We start from the raw sequence: 24,802 nt of genomic DNA, 5'->3' as shown, positions 1-24,802 counted from the left end.
AATGGGGTGGTGACGTGGAAGAGCAAGAGCACGTTTGCTTCCAGTGGTATTCCCTGTTAAGTATGAAAACGTGACAAATGTCATGAAATTGGCAACATAACGGTGGTAAGTATCCTCACAGTCAGAATATCAGCAGCAATATCAGAAACAACCTTCAAATCATCAAAGCCAAAATGTAAATCGGATCATCGCTGAGCATCATGCAGCTAAACATTGAAGGGATATATCATGAAATAAAGACTACCTCACAAAGGCGCTGAAAATCGATTCATATTGAAGCAATCGTGCTCCAAGATACACGCATGGAGGATGAGGGCGACCGTTTCAAGATCAATTAATATATTCCCTTCACTGCAAAATATAAATGTCAAGCATGGAATCGCTACTTATGTCAAGGACGACCTTCAAACATCTCTGTAATATATATCAACATCAGCGGCACCACAGTGGTGAATGTGTACAAGGCGCCAAGCATGGAATGGCCTTGCCCTGCACTGCCACCACTACACCTGACAGTCCACATTGGGGACATCAAGATAGATACACCCTGCAAGTGTGAATCTATACAACTCATTGACCTAAAAGTAAACGTATAAAAGGTTTCATCGTGCGTTAAATAAATTAACTTGCTTTGACGTGAATGGATAACCAGGATGCAGCTACGTTTTGTATTTGTCGAGCTCAGTACAAACAATCAGAGAAGGTTGCGATGGCACCACCACTGATCCGTGAACGCGTCATGTTAAACAACCCAAAGAAGTCGGAATCACGAAGGGAATCCACTCACTATTGTAACACACGAGGACACACGCACACACTTTATGACTGTACGGATCTGAATTCAGTCTTATCGCCATGAAAACACCTGCAATAAAAAAAAGAGTGTGGGTAGCAGGGGAGTTAGCGGGGGGGGGGGGATCGGAGAGCGTTGCGACAAGGGGTATTGAGTAAGATTAGAGGAGGTGAGAGGAGCAGGAAGCCAGGTGTTTAAATAGCGGTAGCGGACAGACACGGAAACCCGAGACCTTCAGAGGCAAATATGTGCACGGTGAACATCTTCAGCCTCCTGCTGGTCCTGCTGCTCAGTGAGGGTGAGTATCTCGCAGACTCACAGACTCACACAGACAAAGACAATCGTTCTAATATAGCCTTACCGGTGTTGCACGTGAGCGGGTATCGAATTTTGATTCATAGCACAGAGTGCTAACCGCTACCATATCGCTCTCCCCAGACATTAACACACAAAGACATACACACACAGACAGATTAAAACGCAATCACACACATACACTGTGTCATATATATACAAATATACTAAGTAACTTGCACATACACATACAGACACTCACACACCACTTAATTTCTCAGACTCATAAATACAAACGACACGAACACAGAGAAAGACTCAAAACAACTTACACGCATACAAACAGACACTCACAATGACAAAGATTCCCCCATATAGCCTGTAACAGACTATTGGAGCAAGTGCTGTTAGCGAACACCTATGGAGGCCTGCACGGCACACGAGGTGGTGGGTGGCCAGTACCATGGCGATGTTTACACACAACACCAGGTACTCATTTGAGGCTGAGTCGACCTTGGGGAGGTCCATGACCGGTTCAGAAAATCGTCACTGGTGTTGCCCGTGAGCGAGAATCGAACTCGGGTCATCAGGTTTGTAGCGCAGTGCGCTAACCACTACAATACCACTCCCCACTAGACATACACATATATTGACACAAACATACGTACACAATGGAATTCTGATTCACCCCAATGCATAAACACTTATACATGGAGTTGGCGAAACATCGCAATATATGACCACAGAGCTTGGGAAATTGTTGGAGATTGAGTGTTACCTTTCCTGCACGCATTGGTTTTCTGCGGGCACTCCAGTTTCCTCCCAAATGTATAAACACGAATTTAAAGAGTTCGTCCAACATACAACTATAGGACCTTGCGTAATTATTAACGTCGGTACTGGCTGCTCTTCGCACTTGTCTGTTGTTCCCCGCACCTCTAAATCACCCTCTCTTTAATAAATAAAAAAGCGGGTTACACATTCTGAATTATGAGATTAATATCATGTTGCTTTCTCCGTGTCCCAGGTCTTATCTCAGCCCAGGAGGATGGAGCTGTGTTACGGCGCAACCTGAAGCTTCAAGGAATCAAAATTAACCTCCAGCAGGGCCGTATCGTCAACGGTGAAGAGACGGCACGCAACAGCTGGCCCTGGCAGGTGAGAGTACACCCCCACCCCCAAACCTCCGGTGTGCTGCGTGGTGACATGGCCCTTTATTAATGCTACCCCTATCCCCTCCCTTTGATGCTGCTAATCCTGCATAATGCACGGGCATAATATGATTTTAAACCCCCCGCCCACCTCCTACGCATTTCACAAGTAGTACTAATCGCATATTTGCATTTCCCATAAATATGCTAAATTACTCTTGCTATGCAAATTATTTTGTCAAGGCACTCTCCCCCCCTCCAACTCAGCTTAAATAGACGCTCCAAGCCTGGGGTGTGTCATTTAGACTCTGTCTGCTCGACAGACCTGTTCTTCACCTGAGGACGGCTGCTTGTGTTGTGGCCGAAACGTCGTGAGAATTATTTTATTATGTTTTATTTTTATTATTGTATTATTTCCATTCTACGTGACTTTACCGAAAGAACCAAGAAGATGAATGGAATTGATGTGTTGTATATACAGTAGGGTGGGTAGAATAATACATAGTGTAATATTACAATGTATAAGGTATAGGGTGGTGTATAGTAATACACTATATAATTTAATGTTGGGTTTGTCTATGGCGGTATATAGTACGGGGTATACCCGTGTGATGTAAGAGAATAAAGTTTAGCTGGAAGCATATTATATTTTTTGTGACATAGAATTGTAATGTATTACTTACTGTTAGTAGCTCAGCTTATTGAAGAGTATATTTAGTATACTGATGATACTATGTAGTTTATACTTTAGTTGTTTATGTGGTGGTTTAGTTACTGCAGCTACATACTATTAACATTCCTTCCCTTTATTAATGCTACCCCTATCCCCTCCCTTTGATGCTGCTAATCCTGCATAATGCACGGGCATAATATGACTTTAAACCCCCCGCCCACCTCCTACGCATTTCACAAGTAGTACTAATCGCATATCTGCATTTCCCATAGATATGCTAAAATCCTATTGATATGCAAATTATTTTGTCAAGGCGCTCTTCCCCCCCCCCAACCCAGCTTAAATAGACGCTCCAAGCCTGGGGTGTGTCATTCAGACTCTGTCTTCTCGACAGACCTGTTATTCACCTGAAGACGGCTGCTTGCGTTGTAGCCGAAACGTCGTGAGAATGATTTTATTATGTTTTATTTTTTATTATTTTTATTGTTTCCATTCTACGTGACTTTACCGAAAGAACCAACCCTGCAGTCACGAAAGCTTTAAATCGAAATTTAAACTATGTTTCGCTTGAATCCAGGGGCCTGAAGACTGAACAGGGTTGATAACCAATAACACGTGTAAATCAGGAAGCGTTTTAAGGATCCTTAAAGGAAGTTTTTGTGTTAGCATAAATATATAAATGTGTCGTTAAAACCCACCACCACCCGACACAGCCAACTAGTAAGGGTTGTCACGTAAAGAGAATATGCCAATTCGTCACTAGTACAGCACACCGGTGTGTTGGAGAGCCAAGCCACAAAATGTACAAACTGAGTACGACATTTCGCCAGTAATTACAACTAGCTTCATCAGGTGGCAGCAAGATTTGTGGAGAAGTCGTACTGTTTCGTTCCTTATATAGATGCGTAGATGTATTGACCACCCTTCTGCGCTCTTGCACACTGTGGGGGGTGGGAGGATTACTGAGTCAAGGTACATTATGCATGTGCATTATGCGAGTCCTTTGAACTTGTCCTTCCTGTCTATTGTGTCTATTAAAATAGCACTACCAATGGTAATCCCTATTGAAGTACGCTGCCCTTTGTCGGCTTGTATTTAAACAATGTATTATTTGATTATTCGCTTCCACGCAGCACTAAAACGGAAGCTATATGAATGGTTAAAGTTATTTTGATTTATTTTAATTTGGATAGATTCTCGAATTAGTCTTGGCCAGTCGTAGCTAGTTTTGCACAAAACTTCAACATTATCAAAATCAATTGACTGTCCTTGTTGGCACGCGTGTTCTGCTACTGCTGACAGTTGCATTTGGGAGAATTTAATATTTTTCTGATGTTCTTTTAGTCTCGAGCTGATCATTCGTCCTGTTTGCCCAACATAACATTTACCACACGTACAGTTATTCCTGCACACACCTTCTGTTCATAGCGTTGGTAATACATCTTTAGTACAGAGATATTAAATTCTGCATTTTATGTACCGTGCCAAATCTGACTCGGATCTTTTGTTTTTCAAAACATCTGGCTAGTTTAATAAATGCCAACAAAGGGCAGCGTACTTAAACAGGGATTGCCGTTAGTAGGGATATTTTAATTAATACAATAGACAGGATGGACAAGTTCAAAGTGGTCGCATAATGCACATGCATAATGTACGTTGGCTCAGTCCATCCACCATCCCACACATTGTGCAAGAACACAGAAGAGTGGTCATACATCTACGCCTCTATATTATATAAGGAATGAAACAGTAAGACTTCTCGACAAATATGGCTGTCACATGATGAAGCGAGTTGTAATTACTGGCGAAACGTCGTACTCGGTTTGTAAATGTTGGCATGTTCTGTTTACGTGACAACCCTTACTACTTGGCTGTGTCGGGTGGTGGCGGGTTTTAATGACACATTTATATATTTACGCGATCTAACCCAAAAACCTCTATTCTGGCTGACATTGGTCGCGAAAGCCTACGTGTTTTCAGGATCATTTACCGTTTCTCAATATCAGGAACCCATTACCGATGCCAATGTAATTTTGGTAATAAATGCACTTATTGTGAGTGGTACTATTGTTTCAATTGCCGCGCTAGGAGATGGAATAGATTGATGGCCCGTGGATGGCAGGTTCTGTGTGCTAACCTTTACATGGTGAATTATTTTAGTGCTGGTTTTTCGTCGCCAAGTTTTGCATAAATACCCCTGTGAGCAAAGTGACCTTATTTATCTAGGCTAAGTTCATGGTCACAATTTAAACCTCATACTCGAGTTTTGTTTATAGTTTAGAGATGTATCGCTGCCCTCAATTACAGACAGATGGACAGAGCTAAAAAGTTAATACTTCATTGAATCTTAATCAAAGCTTCTTAAAATTATTTGTGCACCAAACGCAATGCATGGTTTAAGCTGCGTCTCACAGCCGCTTGTGTTGTACACGTGTACACATCATGCAGATGCCATACTTCTTCCTCTTTTTGTTAACACAGCTGCTAAGCACAGACACAAAGTCCCAACATATCAAGAGGTCAGGAATGAACAGCAGCGTGAACGAGTTTTTTTGTTTTGAGCAAGGTTGTTATTATAAGCGCTTGGAAGGAGAGACAATTATGGGAGGAAGTTCCAAAGAGGAATGCGAGCGAAATAGCAAAAAGTGTTGTGGGGGAGTGGGTCAGTGAATAGGTGGGTGAGTTAGAGGGTTGTAGGAGCTAGTGAGTGAATGTGTTTTTATTATGATACGATCATTTTCTTTGGGTCTTTCGGTAAAGTCATGTAGATAATTTAAAATAAAATAACTAAAAATAACAAAAAACTACGACGTTTCGACCGCAACACAAGCGATCGTCATCAGGAAGTATAAAGAGGGGGAAAGCTGCTGAGGCAGACTATTTTTTAAATGGTTAAAATGGGTGTAGCCCAAGGGTCATAAACGAAGTGGGCAGGGCTGGTGAATTCAGGTTATCTAGTTCAAATTTGAACTAGATAATCTCCTGAAACCACACTTAACATTGACGGAAAAAAATGTCTACATCTGATTGGGAACATGTAGATAACAGGACAGCCTCTTCAGCCGCACTCAATGTCAGCTAAATGCAAAGATAACCTGATTTCCACGTTCAACCTCCTTTCCAAGAAGAAGCCTGATCCCCACGTTAAAAAAGTTAAATATTGACAAGAATATTATCAATCAGAATAACAGTCTAATTTCTGACAGCCTAAAATCGGTTCTAGCTAAAGGGCTAAATTTCGCAGTCACCCCTAAACACATCCCAGTTGATGATATAATTGCCCAGGTTGACGTAGACCATAAGGGTTTGGGACACATCACTGCAGACGTGGCAAGATTGGAAATTGCTGCAATCCTCAAAAACGCTAAAACACCTATTAGCAACATCAGTAAGGATGAGCGCTTTGAGCTTTCCTAATTAAAAAAGAGAAATTACATCGTCATCCTCTCAGCTGACAAGAGCAATGCCACAGTCGGCATGGACAAAACAATACAATAACAACATTGAGCACCTACTTAATGATGGTAGCTATAAAATAATAAAAATAGATCCCACCAACAGCCTCGTTACGAAAACCAACAATATCATCACTGATTCGACATCTTTAATCGAACCAAGCGATTTTCTTTAAAACCCTCTGCTGCCAAACCACACAGATTGTATGGCTTATCAAAAATCCATTAACAGGGTACACCCCTTCGTCTATCGTCTCCACTATTGACTCACCCACCTACCATTGGCCCGATTTCTGTCTGAGACCCTGCAGCCATTCACTGACAAGACCACCTCAGCTGTACTTATCTCAGCTCACTTGGTATCGTTAATTAAGGACATCTCACTATCTCCAGGTGATGTGCTCGTTAGTTTCGATGTATCTTCTTAGGTTTTTTCGGTAAAGTCACGTAGAAAGTAAAATAAAATAAAAACAAAAATCACGACGTTTCGGAGGCAACACAAGTCTCCGTCATCAGGTGGGACCGTCACAGCCAGATTAGCTGTATCAAGTGAGGCAATGATTCAAGATGTAATCCCTTAAAAGCGAGTTGAGGGGGGAGGGAGAGGGAGGGGGGAGCTCATCAGACTATGGTAGCCAATGAAAGGAACGTATCGGGAGGGAGGGGGGGGCGAGGCCAAAAGGGTGGGCGATGGACGTGGAAGCGCTTGTGCGCAAGCGGCCAATTACTGCACACGCCAACACAATGGAGCGATTGTGCGCAAGCGGCCAGCCACTGCACCCGCCAACACAATGGGCAGAGAGGAGGAGGGGAGGTCTAATACACATGATAGACAAAAGAACGAAAATGATGATGGGTACAAACTTAGGGGGAGCTCATCAGACTATGGTAGCCAATGAATGGAACGTATCGGGAGGGAGGGGGGGGGCGGGGGGGGGGGGGCGGGGGGGGGGCGAGGCCAAAAGGGTGGGCGACGGACGTGGAAGCGCTTGTGCGCAAGCGGCCAATTACTGCACACGCCAACACAATGGAGAGAGAGGGGGAGGGGGGGGTCTGATACACATGATAGACAAAAGAACGAAAATGCCCATGTTTATACCAATGCTGGCTGAACAATGAAGAGAGTACTGTTAAAATAACTGGGGATGTTAACACTCGGTAAAGTACAGTAAAATAGTGCCTGTCAGATAAGATGGTCCAAAAAATTTGTGATTAAGTCTTTTTTGCGTGGTTGATAACATCTTTCCAATGGTTACTAAGTTTGTACCCATCATCACGGTTGAAATTATGTCTGTGTTTGTATATTTGTATGGCTTCGTGTACAAACCTTTGATGGTAGCCGGGAGGTTTGCATAGAACCTTGGTCTCGGAAAAGACAATTTCATGAGAGCCCACCGAGTTGTAGCAATGATCGGCCACGGCAGAAGAACCAGTTCTGCCGTGTTTCAGATCTGACTTGTGCTCGCGGACACGATCAGAAACATGACGTTTCGTTTCTCCAATGTAGCAATCACCACAAATGCAACTCAATTTGTAGACTCCAGGATACTGTAAGTCAGGAACGACATCCTTCACAGATGGAATCAGATCACGGATTTTATGCACTGTACTGAATCGGACTTGGATCTTATGTTTGTTTAGAATTTTGGAGATCTTTTTGGTCACGCCAGCTATGTATGGTAACGTGATGGTTTTGGTCGGAGTTTCATGTGGCTGTTTCTGTGTGGTGGCTGTTTCAGGATACTGTAAGTTCCTGACTTACAGTATCCTGGAGTCTACAAATTGAGTTGCATTTGTGGTGATTGCTACATTGGAGAAACGAAACGTCATGTTTCTGATCGTGTCCGCGAGCACAAGTCAGATCTGAAACACGGCAGAACTGGTTCTTCTGCCGTGGCCGATCATTGCTACAACTCGGTGGGCTCTCATGAAATTGTCTTTTCCGAGACCAAGGTTCTATGCAAACCTCCCGGCTACCATCAAAGGTTTGTACACGAAGCCATACAAATATACAAACACAGACATAATTTCAACCGTGATGATGGGTACAAACTTAGTAACCATTGGAAAGATGTTATCAACCACGCAAAAAAGACTTAATCACAAATTTTTTGGACCATCTTATCTGACAGGCACTATTTTACTGTACTTTACCGAGTGTTAACATCCCCAGTTATTTTAACAGTACTCTCTTCATTGTTCAGCCAGCATTGGTATAAACATGGGCATTTTCGTTCTTTTGTCTATCATGTGTATCAGACCCCCCCCTCCCCCTCTCTCTCCATTGTGTTGGCGTGTGCAGTAATTGGCCGCTTGCGCACAAGCGCTTCCACGTCCGTCGCCCACCCTTTTGGCCTCGCCCCCCCCCCCGCCCCCCCCCCCCCGCCCCCCCCCTCCCTCCCGATACGTTCCATTCATTGGCTACCATAGTCTGATGAGCTCCCCCTAAGTTTGTACCCATCATCATTTTCGTTCTTTTGTCTATCATGTGTATTAGACCTCCCCTCCTCCTCTCTGCCCATTGTGTTGGCGGGTGCAGTGGCTGGCCGCTTGCGCACAATCGCTCCATTGTGTTGGCGTGTGCAGTAATTGGCCGCTTGCGCACAAGCGCTTCCACGTCCATCACCCACCCTTTTGGCCTCGCCCCCCCCTCCCTCCCGATACGTTCCTTTCATTGGCTACCATAGTCTGATGAGCTCCCCCCTCCCTCTCCCTCCCCCCTCAACTCGCTTTTAAGGGATTACATCTTGAATCATTGCCTCACTTGATACAGCTAATCTGGCTGTGACGGTCCCACCTGATGACGGAGACTTGTGTTGCCTCCGAAACGTCGTGATTTTTGTTTTTATTTTATTTTACTTTCTACGTGACTTTACCGAAAAAACCTAAGAAGATGATTCCTTGCAGTCACGAAAGCTTCAAATCTAGTTTCGATGTAGTCTCTTTTTTACCAAAGTTCCTGTGCCAGCCACCATTGCAATTATTGAAGACTTGGTCCAACAAGGACTGAATGTTCATGTACCGGCCCTGGTGAGACCCTGCCACACCAACACTTACTTCACCTAGAATAGAACTTTCTACAAACAAGTTGAAAGCACCCCATTGGGTTCTCCCTTATCTCCAGTTGTAGCCAATGTTTTCATGGAAAAATTTGAGACAGATTCCATCTAGGTATCCACTCTACGTCCGTCCTTGTGGAAGAGGTACGTAGATGACACGTTTGTCATCTGGCCACATGGCCGACCAGCTCTGAACCAATTCCTCAACACATCAATTCCATACACCATCAAATTCACCATGGAGGTGAAAAGGATGGCAAGCTACCATCATTGGATGTTTCAATCGAAAGGTGACCAATTGGCTCAATGGGACACTGTCTACAGGAAAGCCACCCGTACAGATGCATATCTAAAACCTGACACCCACTACCATCCTTCCCAGAAGAATTCCATCATCAAAACTCTACACCATAGAGCTCGATGTATTTCCGACCATCATCACCTAGCCAATGAACTGAAACATGTACACCAAGCTCTCAAGATGAATGGATATTCAGACTATACAATCCGTAAAGCTATCACCCCAACCATTTGAGGACCCAATCAAAACCATCACCTTGCCATACATAGCAGGGGTCACCAAAAATATCTCCAAAATCATGAGCAAACACAAGATCCAGGTTCGATTTAACACAGTACATCAAATTCATGATCTGATCCCATCTGTGAAGCATGGGATTCCTCTTCTTGGTTCTTTCGGTAAAGTCACGTAGAAGGGAAGTAATAAAACAATAAAAATAAAACATAATAAAATAATTCTCACGACGTTTCAGCCACAACGCAAGCAGCCGTCCTCAGGTGAAGAACATGTCTGTCGATAAGACAGAGTCTGAATGACACGTCCTAGGCTTGGAGCGTCTATTTTAGCAGCTTAGGTGAAGAACATGTCTGTCGATAAAACAGAGTCTGAATGACACGTCCTAGGCTTGGAGCGTCTATTTAAGCAGCTTCTTCACCTGAGGACGGCTGCTTGCGTTGTGGCTGAAACGTCGTGAGAATTATTTTATTATGTTTTATTTTTATTATTTTATTACTTCCCTTCTACGTGACTTTACCGAAAGAACCAAGAAGATGAATCCTTGCAGTCACGAAAGCTTTAAATCGAAATCATGTGATTCCTGACATACAATACATACCACAGCATCTACAAACTAAGCTGTGTCTGCGACAGTAGTTACATTGGGGAAACTAAGCGATATGTCTTGGACTATGTTCATGAACATAAGGCAGATCTGAAAAACGGTAGGCCCAATACCTTGGCCATGGCTGATCATTGTTTTAATGTGGTGGGCTCACACAAAGGTACTTTGCAAACCCACTCGCTATCAACAAAGATTCGTTCATGAAACCATCCGCATATACAGACACAGACACAACTTCAATCGAGAAGTCGGGTATAAACTGAGCAATCATTGTGTAGAGGTGGTACGTACCGGGGTGTAGCGAGCCATTACGTAGCCGGTGTCTACATCACGGTCCGTGCATGGGGTGGCTACATCGACGTCCGCATACAGCCCCGCCCCTCGGGGGGCAGAGGGGTATATAGGGCGGTGCGCAAGAGAGCTCGGGGAGTCGTTGGAGCCAGTGAAGAAGGAAGACGGAGCAAGCTAGATAGGACCCTGGGACCCCTAGCCCCGCCGCCCTTATCAGGGCCGGGACTCTGTGTGGCTCAGTGGTGAGACCCTGGGAACCCCTGGCCCGACGTCCTTATCAGGGCCAGGTCCGATGGGCCAGTGGTTGGGACCCGTACCCTGGCTAGGTCGGGTCAGATAGCCTCCTCTAGGAAATACATAGCCGGAGGACCTGAGAGCGTAGCCAGTGTCAGGCACGCGTAGACGTAGGCTGTGTTCCTAGGCTGTATAGCTGACTGTTACTGTAGAGTGTTATAATAAATACGTGTTGCCTCCGTCAACTCGTCTCTTGCACTATTTACACGGTTACAATTGTAAAGACGTTAACAACCAGTTTAAGTCATAACTGGCTGTAATGTTCCCATCCTACCACCTTCCAATGTTAGTTGTTATTTTTGGCTCTCTGATTTTTACATTAACAGTTTAAATTTTCCACACTAATGTAATGGGTTCCAGAGACACTTGTAGAGGTAACTTCTTTATTACAATACAACACTCCAACAGTCCTGATACTTTGTTACAGCCTAGGTACACAGCCTATGTACACAGCCTAAATACATTACTCTGGCTACGCTCTGGGGTCCTCCGGCTACAATTACCCTAGGGGAGGCTACCTGACCCGACCCAGCCAAGATGCGGGGCTGGACTCTGGCTTCCTCGGAACTCGCCCTTACAAGGACGTAGAGCTGGGAGTCCCAGAGTCCCACCACTGGCCCTCACAGCGTCCCGGCCCTTACAAGGACAAGCAGGACGAGGGGGTCCAGGGTCCTAAGCTGGCTGGCTGGCGGGTCTTGGGTCTTGAGCTGCGACTGGCCCCGATCGGCCAGGGAGCTGCCCTTTTATGCCTCGTCCACAACGAGGGGTGGGGTTGTGTGCGCCCCCAGATATCCCACAGAGCACACACAGCCCCCCCGTTGGTGGCGCCAAGGGGCTTAACTGTCTGGGGTGCCTGGGATCCTAGCGCCTGGCGCTGAGGGCTTATCTGTCTAGGGTCCCAGAGCCCCCAGCAGTCCCTCCCCTCTTATGGCACTACACTAACACAGCCACCTCGCTCGCCAAGCTCAGTGTTGCTGCTCAGCAATAATCCATTAACATGCTAATCTCTCACATTAACATCGCCACCTCTGCGCCCTCGTCGTGGAGGTCTCCCTCCCATCTTACAGAAACATGCAGATTTCTCACTTTAACATCACTAGACCCGCCTACTTCGTTTATGACCCATGGGCTACACCCATTTTAAAGCTTTTAAACAGTCTGATTCAGCAGCTTTCCCCCTCTCATTTATTCCTGATGACGATCGCTTTTGTTGTGGTCGAAACGTTGTAGTTGTTTGTTATTTTTCTTGTCATTTTTTGATATTTTCTTTGAACATATCCACGTCACTTTACCAAAAGACCCAAATAATATGAATTCCTTCAGTCATGAAAGCTTTAAGTCAAGATAAGTTTATCTGTATAAATTTAACACTTTGGCTTTCACGACCAATGTTATGACTCATAATTACGTGTGTGTCATAAACCCTCCTCCACACAAGCAACGAATAAAGTTATCACGTGAACGACAGTGAAAATTTCTTACTGCTTGTCACAACAATGTCATGTAGCCAGAACTGTGAAAAAGTCCTCCAATCTTGGACCTTCAATAGACAGTGTAACGTTATTAATGGGTGGCCGCAAGGGAGCATGGAGTGGCTGGAATTATTTTATTCTATTTTACAATATCTCATGCTATATATGGAAATGTAACGTGATAAAACAAGTACAATTACCTGTACTTCATGGCAATGTTAGATTATCATACATGACGTGAGATATGTTAATTAGGTAATCGCTTTGGTGACTGCATAACAACTCGAACCAAATTGTTTTTATCCTTTATAGTATTGCAGTAGTTTATCTGTGATCCTTCTTTGCCACTTGCTTGTGTCATTGCAACAATAAATTAGTAAAAAAATTGCGCATGTGGTCTGAAAGGTTAATTACATGCTTTTCACACTGCTTGTGGCGAAAGACACTCAATCAGTTAAAATACATCAAACTACCTATGAGCACCCCCATTGACTTGAATTTGTCCAATATTGTCACATTCACTCTTACAACATCAACGTCCCTGATGTTAATGATCTGCGTTTTCATTCTGAAATTAGCTATTCATACTTCAGTTTTTCCAGGGTCCTGTAATATGTATTTTTTGCAGCTACCAGTCTCAAATGGCGAGAGTGATGATAAGCTAACTGGTGTAGTCCACGCCCTAGGAGCTGATGAGTCCACTGACTGGAGAAACAAAAACAGCTCCACTCTCCATTTGTGCCCTTTGACGCCCCATATGGAAATTAAAATTGCAACCTCGACATTAATTCAAATCTGTCCACCCTGGATATCTGGAGAGACCATCACTGGTCTGTCTAAACCCTACTGGTCCTCGTTAACAAATCCACAAATTACCTAAATGACCACTGAGTTATTTAACTGCTTCCTGTAGCTTCAGAAGTGCCTCATTATCTCTACTAAAAGTTACATTTCTTAAAACTTTGTTTGGTAAAATAAATTTTCCGTGTTGCTGATCCACGATTCTGGAATTGCCTTGCCGCTCATGTACAGCTCCCTTTTTTTACTTCTCGATTAAACCTATACTTAACTTATTTTTTGCCTCTTGCTGTCATATTTTCACTCGTTTTGGTTGGCATACTTTTTTGTTTATGATCGTTACATTCCTCGTGACTTGAGAAACAATTGTTAAGGATTATTGATGTCTTCATTTGAAGCTTTCGTTACCGCAGGAATCCATACTCTTTGGTTCTTTCGGTGAAGTCACGTAGGTAGAAAAATAATATATTATGACGTTTTGATCGCAACACAAGCGACCGTCATCAGGTGGAACAGATACAGCAGGAGAACTGCTGACATAGGAGAAAGAGCTGCTGCAACAAGAGTTTACATAGGATTTTGGTGGGCTCAACCCAAGGGTAAGTGGGCGGAGCTAGAGAAGGAATTTGTAAGTAAATGTAAATGTGAGAGATTAGCATGTCAATGTGAGACAGTTCCAGCCACAGGAGGCGGCTAGGCCACCTCACAGATATTTAACCTGGTGATGTACTCAGAGAGTCGGAAATAACAGCTGACCTCGGCAGGTAGCATGGAAACATCACAGCCATTTAAGACTTTACTTGTTAAGACGTTATTAACCAAGTAAAGTCTTAACTGACTGTGATGTTTCCATCCTACCTGCCGAGGTCAGCTGTTATCTCTGACTCTCTGTGTGTGTGTCTCTCTCTGTGCCTCCCTCTCATTATGTGTACTTCTTGGTCTTAGGGGGTTGTCATTGGCACACCTCCGGTGGCTTGGCGATTGCTGCTGTACTTGCGTACCACGGATTTCCCGTGTAAAATTGCCAGGAACTGGCTAAACAGGCCCACATATGCAAACAATCAAATAATTGCAACACTTAACCTGTTTGTATCTATATTGGTCGTTGTGGGTCTCTATGCATATCTATGAGTATTGGTGTATCTTTATATTACCTATTAAAGAAATGTTTTGTCTGTATGTCTGTGTGTGTGGCTGCGCACTTGCAAAGGATTTGGCTCTCAAATGGTGGGGTTGACGTATACAAAAATTGCCAAGTACCACGCCGTAAGCCCCGCGGTGAGGAAGCGCTATTCCTTTTTCACATCTGTCAACTTAAGTTTCAGTTTAATTTATTAGGTATAACCCTATGAGCCATGCGGCTCTTGACTTGGGTGCAACCCCGAAAAACAAAAATATGAACAAGGAACATCTTAAAGTGACTACACGCAACAGAAAATGCTGGAAAAAACAGCAACGTCTTCCAACGTTGTGTGCAAAAATCCCGGGTGGATGCAAATCAAACAATAACAACCACAAGACAATTTAGATTAAAGTTATCAGGCTAACTCTGTACTACAACAAACACACATGGCTAAACCAAAACTTTTTAAAATCACCAAAAAAAAGCTATAAACACAACCATAGGAACTGTGATTCAAATTTAACAATAAACAATATACATAACATGTATGACCAAACTTAGCAGCCATAGCTGGCTGCATGAGTCACTCCATAACAGCAGGAGAATCAGTCGCAGTATCAAAAATTTCCAAGACACCTTTAAAGATCAGCACACTATAATAAAAACTCAAGATCACACTTAATTAAAGTACTTTAATTAGCAATTCTGTGCAGTTTCCGTATATTTATTTAATTATTATGGTCCAGTGTAATGCCCCCCCTCTCACTCCAATGCGTGCAGTTACTACTATAGACACTGTAGAAATTTAAATTATAGCGCTTGTATAGCATTATTGTAGCGCGGCTGGGGGGATGGTGGGGGGGGGTCTAGCACCCAGCCTAGCATGGTGCCACCTCGTCCGGCTGGGCAATCTAGGTGAGTCCGGGGGCTCTGCATGGGTATAGGCCTCACCACACCACTCTGTCAGGTGAGTACTTTGAGTTATACAGTCTATATATACTGCTATAGAGTCAGTATGTACTACTAAAGTGACAGCAGGTACCACCGCAGTCAGTATACACTGCTGTAATCATAGCAGGTAGAACCACAGTATGCACTGCTGTAGTGAAAGCAGGTTCCACCACAGTATGCACTGCTGTAATAATAGCAGGTCCCATCACAGTCGTGATGCATTGCTGTTATCATAGCAGGTACCACCACAATCAGTATGCACTGCTGTAATCATAGCATGTATTACCACAGTATGCACTGCTGTAATCATAGCAGGAACCACCAAAGTCGGTATGCACTGCTGTAGTCATAACAGGCACCACCACAGTCGGTATGCACTACTGTAGTTAACGCAGGTACCACCACAGTCAATATGCACTGCTGGAATCATAGCAGGAACCACCACAATTCGTATGAATGGCTGTAATCATAGCAGGTGCCACCACAGTCAGTATGCACTGCTGTAATCATACAGGTTTTATGCACTGCTATAATTATAGCAGATACTACCACGTATCTACTGCTGCAATCATAGCAGGTACCACCACAGTCAATATGCACTGCTATAATCATAGCAGGAACCACCACAGTCAGTGTGCACAGCTGTTATTATAGTAGGTACAAGCACAGTCAGTATGCACTGCTGTAACCTTTGCAGGTACCATTACAGTCAGTATTCACTGCTATAATCATAGCAGGTACCACCAGTCAGAATGCACTGCTGTAATTATAGCAGGTACCACCACAGTCAGTATACACTGCTGTAGTGCAAGAAGGGACCACCACAGTCAGTATGCTCTGCAGTAATCATAGCAGGTACCACCACAGTTTGCACGGCTGTTATCATAGCAAGTACCAGCACAGTCAATATGCACTGCTGTAATCATAGCAGATACCACTACAGTCAGTATGCACTGCTGTAACCATAGCAGGTACCACCACAGTCAGTATGCACTGCTGTAATCATAGCTGGTACCACCACAGTCATTATGCACTGCAATCATAGCAGGTACCAGCACAGTTAGTATGCACTGCTGTAATCATAGCAGGTACCACCACAGTATTTTCTGCTGTAATGATAGCAGGTACCACCAAATAATGCACTGCTGTAATCATAGCAGGTACCACCACAGTATTTTATGCTGTAATCATAGCAGGTACAACCAAAGTATGCACTGCTGTAATCATATCAGGTACCACCTGTAGGCACAGCTTTCTTGTACCAAAAAATAAGCTACACCTTGTGGGAGCAATAAGTCTGACGCGTGTTTGAGTTGTCTTAAATAAAACAGTTTCTTTATTTCTTAGTTGCACAAAAACGAGCGGTTTCTCAAGTGATGTCTTTGCCTGTTCACGTACTGCATAACGTTGTTGCACGGTCAAAGACCCCCCCCCCCCACCTCCTACGCATTCCACAAGTAGTGACTAATCCCACATCTGCATTTCCCATAAATATGCTAAATTCCTCTTGATATGCAAATTCCTTTGTCAAGGCACCCCCTCCCCCTCCAACCCAGCTTAAATATATGTTGCCAAGCCTGGTGGTGCCCATTCAGACGCTGTCTTTCCGACAGACCTGTTCTTCACCTGAGGACGGCTGCTTGCATTGTGGCCGAAACGTCGTGAGAATAATTTTATTATGTTTTATTTCTATTATTTTATTATTTCCCTTCCACTTGACTTTACCGAAAGAACCAAGAAGATATAACCAGTCTATCAACAAATGTATGACAAATGTACATCAAATGTATACACATAAATAATACATTCACTTTTTGTCTTATGGCTCTTACATTACCAGCCCCTAATTGGCTAGACAGGGAGCATACCAATTAACTTTTCCTTAAGAGCCACATAACTCTAAATAATAAGCTTTACTTATAACAATAATAAGTTCTTGTATTTCTGCCACTTATTGGCTTTCTTGAGCCATCTCTTTATCTTATACGTATACGTTCATGCTGCTTCTTGTAACAGACAGAGCTTTGTAATAGGTCGATCTAGTGTGCTGAACTTGTTTTTAACACACACACACAATGGACTGAACCGTTGGCGTCTGGCATGGTCTTGATAATTCTTCTGGCTGAAGCGGATTAGGTCGATTTCAGCCTGGGTCAAAATTTCCACTGTCAGCAGTTCCTTTTCCATTGTTGCTTTGAGTTTCTGACCAGGTGCGGTCAAGGGATGGCTCCCTATTGGTCAACCACGTTATGTATGCCGATGACCTGGTAATTGCAGCTCACTCAGAGGAGGAGTTGGAGGCGCTGCTGCTGAAATTGGAGTGTGCCACGAAGAGGTGGGGCCTTACCATCAGCCCCACCAAAACGAAAAACCTACCTGGGTATTTTGTACCATCGGGCACTCCACCCCCACAACTCCCAATCGGTGATGGGGCAGTTGTGGAGAGAGTGGAGAGTTTCCCGTACCTGAGCAGTGTGCTCATGACTGGCTCCTGTTTAACAGCCGAGGTCTCACTCCGAATAAGTCGAGCGCATTATCTTTTCATCGGTTGCGTAATGCTGTGCGGAAGCTACCTGGTCTGTCACTCCGCACGAAGCTTCGGGTCTTTTCGGCCACAGTAATTCCCTCCCTTCTCTATGCTTGCGAAACGTGGACCCCCATAATGGAACATCTTCGCCAGTTAGAAACATTTAGGCTGGCCTGCCAACGATCATTCCTGGGTTTAACCAGGCTGGATTGTGTGAAGAGCTCACAAATCCTCAAAAGATCTGGACGAAGTCCCATCGGTGAGCACCTCCGGCAGGCAAGGCTGCATTGGCTGGGCCATGTAGCCCGCATGCCCAATCACCGCATGCCCAAACAGCTTTTATTCGGCCGGATCGAGGGGGCTAAGCGGGCGTCGCACAGGCAAGAGAAGAGATGGAGTGACGTGGTACAGGAGTATGTGGAGCTGAGTGGACTTGCCGATGACTGGTACCAGCGGTGTCAAGATTGGCCTCTGTGGAGGAATCTCGTGAAGGACGCTACTGGGCAGTTGGAAGCAGTCGCCCTCCAACAACAACAGGCGGCGGAGGAGTGACGCTCACAACAACGAGCGGAGCGCCGGGTGGTGAAAGCACAGCAAGTTGTCACAGTAGGGGGCACAGGTGGTGCATCAGCCAGTCATTTCGGTCATCTCAGTCAGTCGACTCGTGGCACCTGCTGGGTCTGCCCCGTGACCTGCCAGCGGGCGTTCGACACTTCACGCGGCCTCAAGGTGGCCTGGCAAAAGCGTCGTGGTGACGTCACCGCCACTTAGTGGTGAATGCCGGTTGTTGTTGTGTGTGTGTGTGGCTAGATGTGTTTGTGTGTGGGTCGATATCTGTGTGTATGTACGTCGATGTGTGTGTCTTTTTTGCCTGGTCAACGCCGGGTACTTCCCGCTAGTGAGTCTATATATCTCTATGTGTCTCTATGCATCTTTCTGCCTATCAATGTATTTCTATGAGCCTCTTTGTATCCCTATGTGTCTCTGTGTATCTATATTCATCTCTTCGTAAAATATCCAAGAAACTGGCTAACGGTATCATTCGCATAAATAAATCAAATAAACTCAAAACTCATGAACAGCAGAACGAATCAGCTCTTAAACAGATCTCTCTGGAACGCCAGAGATGCTTCACGTGTGTAGTGGTGATACGCGCTGGGGTAGCGATCGGGTGCCAGCGCGTAGTGATTGGCTGTGTGCCGGTGACACGCTTGAGAGGGAGTGATCGGGTGGCAGCGCGGCGTGATTGGTTGGGTAGTGGAAACACGCGCTGGGGGAAAACGGATCGTAGAGATAGCGCGTCGTGATTGGTTAACTAAGGAGCGATGCTCACGTCGAGGTCCGCATCCGCTCCGTCTCCCGTGAGGAGGGACTATATAAGGTGATGCACACAGGCGTACGGGGAGAGTGTAACCAGCGAAGACTGAAGACGGAGAGGAAGAGATAGGGCCCTGTGGTACCCAGTCCCACTGTCCTGTGGGGACCGGGACTCTGTGTAACCCAGAGGCGGAGTGTAGGGTGAGCATGCAGTGTGAGCATGCAGTGTGAGCATGCAGTGTGTGTAGCCAGAGGCATAGAGTCTACACGAGCTAAGTGAAGTGTGTAGCCAGAGGCACAGAGTCTACACGAGCTAAGTGAAGTGTGTAGCCAGAGGCATAGAGTCTACACGAGCTAAGTGAAGTGTGTAGCCAGAGGCACAGAGTCTACACGAGCTAAGTGAAGTGTGTAGCCAGAGGCACGGAGTCTACACGAGCTAAGTGAAGTGTGCAGTCAGAGGAATAGAGATCACACGTTGTATCGTTGTATCGTGACAGTAGTCAGAAGAATAGAGACCACACGTTGTATCGTGACAAGTCAAGATTTAATAAAAAGTGTGTTACCCGTCAAGGAGGTTCCTGCCGTCATTTCCAATACTTCAACTGGCGTCAGAAGTGAAACAGTCTTCCAAGCATGGATACGAGGAAGACCCGTCGGACCCACGGGATTGACCGCGAGGATAACCTTGACGACTCGGGCCAGCTGGCATCGGGGGGTGAGGACGAAGAATGGCCCACGCTGCAGGATCCGCCGACGGCGCCGGGCGAGCGACTGGGGACCGATGCCGTGCTCCGCGAGGCGCACTCCCGTCTGGTGGAGCTGCTGCTCGCCGCCGCGTCCATCCTGGCGGAAATCAGCTCGTCGGCAGGAGCGGGGACGGCGGCGGACATTCTACAGGGTCGCCCCGCAGATTCCCGCCAAAATGACTTGGCGATTCCCGCCATTTCATCTGCGCCGACTTTTTGCGGGAACGGCGACCGCCACGTGGCGGCGGTTCTTCAAGCGCGCCCGCTTACATCATCAACGCGCGCTGCGGACCGCCATCAGACACCCGCCACTGGGGCCGCCATCTTACACACCGACGGGGCGGCGGAAAGGAACCACGAGGCAGAGGACGACTTCATTTTTCAACAGCGCCTTCCCGCATTGTCAGCCTTCAAGGCGGAAGGCGGGGACTGGGGCCAATTTCAGTGCAGGTTTTTGGCGCATCAGGAGATGTCCGCCTGGTCCGACGCTACGGCGCTGCGGGCACTGCCTGCCATGTTGGACAACAACGCGCTCGCGGCTTTCATGTCCGCACGGAGGTCGGACCGCTCCACGCTTAAGGCAGCGCTGGGTCTCATGGCCAAGGTCTACGGACCTCCCTCGGCGGAAGGCGGACACAGAGACCGCGCTCGCCTATCGCACGGCGTTGCTGGCTCTCGCCGATGCCGCATTCCCTCGTATGGACGAGGAGGGCCAAGATGCGATGGTTTTGGAGCAGCTGCTTAAGTTGGCGCAGGACCTGGGGGTCCCCATCAACACGGCCGACGAGATCGATATTTCTTCCTTGCGGGTCGCTACGAGTATACAAGCGCACGAGGTCCTTCAACACAAACAGGGGGTCGTCTGCAACGCTGCCGTGGCCTCAGCTCCGGGTCCGGTGATCACCGAACCCCAAGTCGTCAGCCCACGAGAGGAGGCATTCACCGCGGGACGACCAGGGAACTGGAGGTCGGGGGGCCGTTCGCCTCTGCGATCGGCCCGCAAGCTGGAGCAACTGAGATCTCCGACGACCCTCATCATGTGTTATAACTGCGGCCTCCGGGGCCACGTGGCGTCCGGTTGCCGCGCTCCACGTCAGCGCGCCATGGGATCTCGGCTGGACGACGACCAAGGCCCCAAGTCATCCCTACAAACCCCGGCAAGTCGCGGCACCTCACATGCTCGGCCTACATACTCGACACGCATGAGCCGTCGCGGTGCGGTGGAGGAGGGCCGGTTAGGGTTCGGGGATTCGGTTCGGCGAGGGGGGTTCGGCCGGGACCGGGGAGACATTGAATGGTCGGAGTTGGGGCACAGAATTGTGGCTGCTTCAGCGGGTTCATCCGTCATTACGGGATCTATTGATGGGGTCGAGGTCAGGGTGTTAGTGGACACGGGGGCGTCGGCGACTATTATATCGGACCTCATTTACAACATTCTCCCTGTCCAATGCCGTCCGCTGCTCCCAGTGGATGTGCCATTTTATGCCGCTAATGGGGGATCGTTGGGCATTATCGGTCAGATTAGGGCGTCCATTTGCATTGGAGATATCAAATTGTCGGGACCCGTTTTCGTTTCGTCTTCTTTGGCGGTTCCTTGTCTATTGGGCACTGATTTTTTGGCTAAAATGCCCATTAAAATTCTCATCGATCAGCGTTGCATTGAACTACCATCGGGTCGCCGTATTTCATTTTTGACGAACCCTACTGAAATTCGGACGGCGTGCGCTACGATACAAGCGTTGGCGACACAGACCGTGCACGTGCCCCCGGGTTCACAGATGTTAATTCCCCTCCGGTTGCGGAAACCATGGGTGGGGGGGACTTCGGAACAAGGCATGCTTTTGGGTCCTTCTAACAGGGCTGTCGGGGGGGTCGATTTGTCGGTGGCTCACACTTTGGTTCGGGCTGACAATGATCCGTTTGTGATGGTTTTAAACGCTGGGTCGCGGCCAGCCGTCATTCAGCAGGGCACCGTGCTGGCTCACGCGGCACGGGTCCCTGCGGATGAGCGGCTGGTTGCGCAGGTTGATCCGAGCCTCACGCAGAACATTGAACCGAGGGAGGACCTTGAATGGGTCCATTCGCTGTGCGCGGACTCGGACGATTTGTCAGCGGTACAGTTGGGTGCGCTGCGCGAGTTGCTAATGGAATTTTCTGATGTGTTCAGTAAACATAAGTATGACATTGGGTGCACGGATTTGTTACGCCACCACATTGACACGGGCGATGCGGCACCGGTCAGGCTAAATCCCTTCCGACTGAGTCCTGCTGAGAAGGAACATGTTCAGTCGGCCGTTAACGATATGCTAGAAGCCGACATTATTTCGCCTTCCTCCAGTCCTTGGGGAGCACCTATTGTGCTGGTTAAGAAGCAGGACGGGTCCTTGCGATTTTGCGTAGATTTCCGTCGCCTGAATAAGATCTCGGTGGCTGACGCGTATCCGCTCCCCAGGATGGACGAGTCCCTCGATGCATTGCCTGGTGCGCGATATTTTTCGACTCTTGATTTATTATCGGGATTCTGGCAGTTGCCACTCGACGAAGAGTCTAAACCTAAGACAGCATTTCGGACTCCAGGGGGCCTGTTCCAGTTTAACCGGTTACCCATGGGACTTCACTCCTCTCCAGCAACGTTTCAGCGCCTTATGGAGTTGGTTTTGTCGGGCTTGCAATGGGATACGTGCTTGATTTACCTTGACGATGTCATTGTTTTCAGTAAAACATTTGAGGAACACCTCCAGCGATTGAGAGGGGTGTTTTTACGAATGCGATCGGCTAAATTAAAATTTAAACCGGCCAAATGCCACCTTTTTCGTAAGCCCGTTAGATACTTGGGTCACATTGTCGACTCTTCGGGAATCTCTACCGATCCCGCGAAGACGGACTGTGTCAGTTCATGGCCGACACCCACGTCAGTTTCGGATGTGCGCAGTTTCATCGGTTTTGCTTCGTATTACCGCCGATTCGTTGAGCACTTCGCCACTATTGCAAAACCCTTGCACGCTCTAACGGCGAAAGGAGTGAAGTTCCGATGGGGACCGGAGGAGGAGGCCGCGTTCTGCTCCCTCCGGGACGCCTTGGTGGGTGCCCCACCCTTGCGCTATCCGGATTTTGCGAGTCCCTTCTTGCTAGATACGGATGCTAGCAACACGGGCATTGGGGGGGTGCTATCCCAAGTCGTTGGGGGAGTCGAAAGGGTGGTCGCTTATGGTAGCAGGGTGTTGTCTCCGGCGGAGCAGCGCTACTGCGTCACCCGTCGCGAACTGCTTGCCATTGTTTTTTTTGTACAACAGTTCAGACCGTATCTCTATGGTCGTTACTTTACGGTCCGGACGGACCACGCGGCGCTACAGTATTCATTGAGGGTCGCCCAACCCTCGGGCCAATTGTCACGGTGGTTGGAAGTCCTCCAGGACTATCAGTTCACGACTACATACCGTAAGGGGTTGCGACACACAAATGCCGATGCCCTGTCGCGATTGTTGCCTTGTCAGAAATGTGCGTGTCTATCGGGATCGGCGCGCTGTAAACCGCCGGTTGTGGAACATATGGGGGCATTGGCTGCGACCGCGGGCGCACCAATCGGGGATGTCCCCGCTACCTCTCAGGGTCAGGACTCGCTGCTCTCACTGTCGCTGAGTGAGTGGGGCCGTCTCCAAATGGCGGACAGCTCCCTGCTAGCATTGCGCCGCAGGGTGGGGGGTCCCAAAGAGGACCAGGAGCGAACTGGCTCTTACGTACTTAAACAAGGCATGTTTATGAGATGGGACAGTTTGTCCCGGCGGCATGCACTTGTGGTGCCTTCCGCTGTGAGGGGGAAAGTTGTTTTGGCCGCACACGAACGCCTCTTGCATTTGGGAGTAAACAAAACGCTTGCCCTGCTTCAGCGTGACTATTATTGGCCGGGGATGGGGAGTGACGTGGTGAATATTCTGAAGGGATGCGTTGAGTGCGCCAGGCGAAAACCACCGCCCGTGGCAGCTAATCCACTGCTGCAATCTATTCAAGTCTCGCGCACTAACGAGCTCGTTGCGCTCGATATTCTGGGGCCCTTTCCAGTCACGCCTAGGGGTAATAAGTACCTGTTGGTGGGGGTCGAATATTTTACCCGGTGGCCTATGGCGTGGCCACTCGCCAACCAGTCGGCGGCGGCTGTGACGGACGCCTTTGTCCAGGGCTACGTCCTGGACAAGGGGGCTCCCGAACGCTTGCTGACCGACCAAGGGAAACATTTTTCAAGTAAATTGCTGCAAGAGGTGTGCGATCTGTTGGGTACTAAGAAGGTGCGTACCTCCCCGTACCACCCGCAGACGGACGGGATGGTGGAGAGACTCCACAAGACTTTGACTTCTATGCTGTGCCAGCGGGTGTGTGAGGCACATGTTGATTGGGACCTGCAGGTCCCGGGGGTCCTCGCCGCGTATAGAATGGCCCCCCACGCAGCGACGGGGTTTTCCCCATTCTATCTGATGTACGGTCGGGAAGCCGACCCGCCCATGGAAACGCAGCTTGGCCTGTCCGCACCACGAACTAATTCAAAATTGGCAGAACATATTAAATTTAATATTCATAAGCTGACAGAGGCAAGGGAGGCCGCACGGCTTAATTCGCGGGCTCGCCAAATTGCAAACGAGGGGTTGCGTGCACGGAAGGTGTCCGTGCACGACTGGAAACCAGGTGACAGGGCCTGGCTGCATTGCCCTCAGGCACCTTTGG

General features: G+C 47.3%; 1 protein-coding gene across 1 annotated transcript in view; it reads left to right on the top strand.

The window, feature by feature from the left end:
- The first annotated feature begins 1,039 nt into the window (after nt 1-1,039).
- The window catches only part of LOC144952872 (elastase-1-like), a 59,111-nt gene continuing 35,348 nt past the window's right edge, over nt 1,040-24,802 (top strand). Inside the window, exons 1-2 of the mRNA XM_078883342.1 lie at nt 1,040-1,091; nt 2,115-2,245. Coding sequence (XP_078739468.1) covers nt 1,040-1,091; nt 2,115-2,245 — 183 coding nt within the window. The remainder of the gene's footprint in view (nt 1,092-2,114; nt 2,246-24,802) is intronic.

Source organism: Lampetra fluviatilis, chromosome 70 (genome assembly GCF_964198595.1).
Source record: "Lampetra fluviatilis chromosome 70, kcLamFluv1.1, whole genome shotgun sequence".
NCBI classification, from domain to species: domain Eukaryota; kingdom Metazoa; phylum Chordata; class Hyperoartia; order Petromyzontiformes; family Petromyzontidae; genus Lampetra; species Lampetra fluviatilis.
The sequence above is the reverse complement of the archived record's forward strand: the minus strand, read 5'-3'. Positions and strand labels throughout refer to the sequence as shown.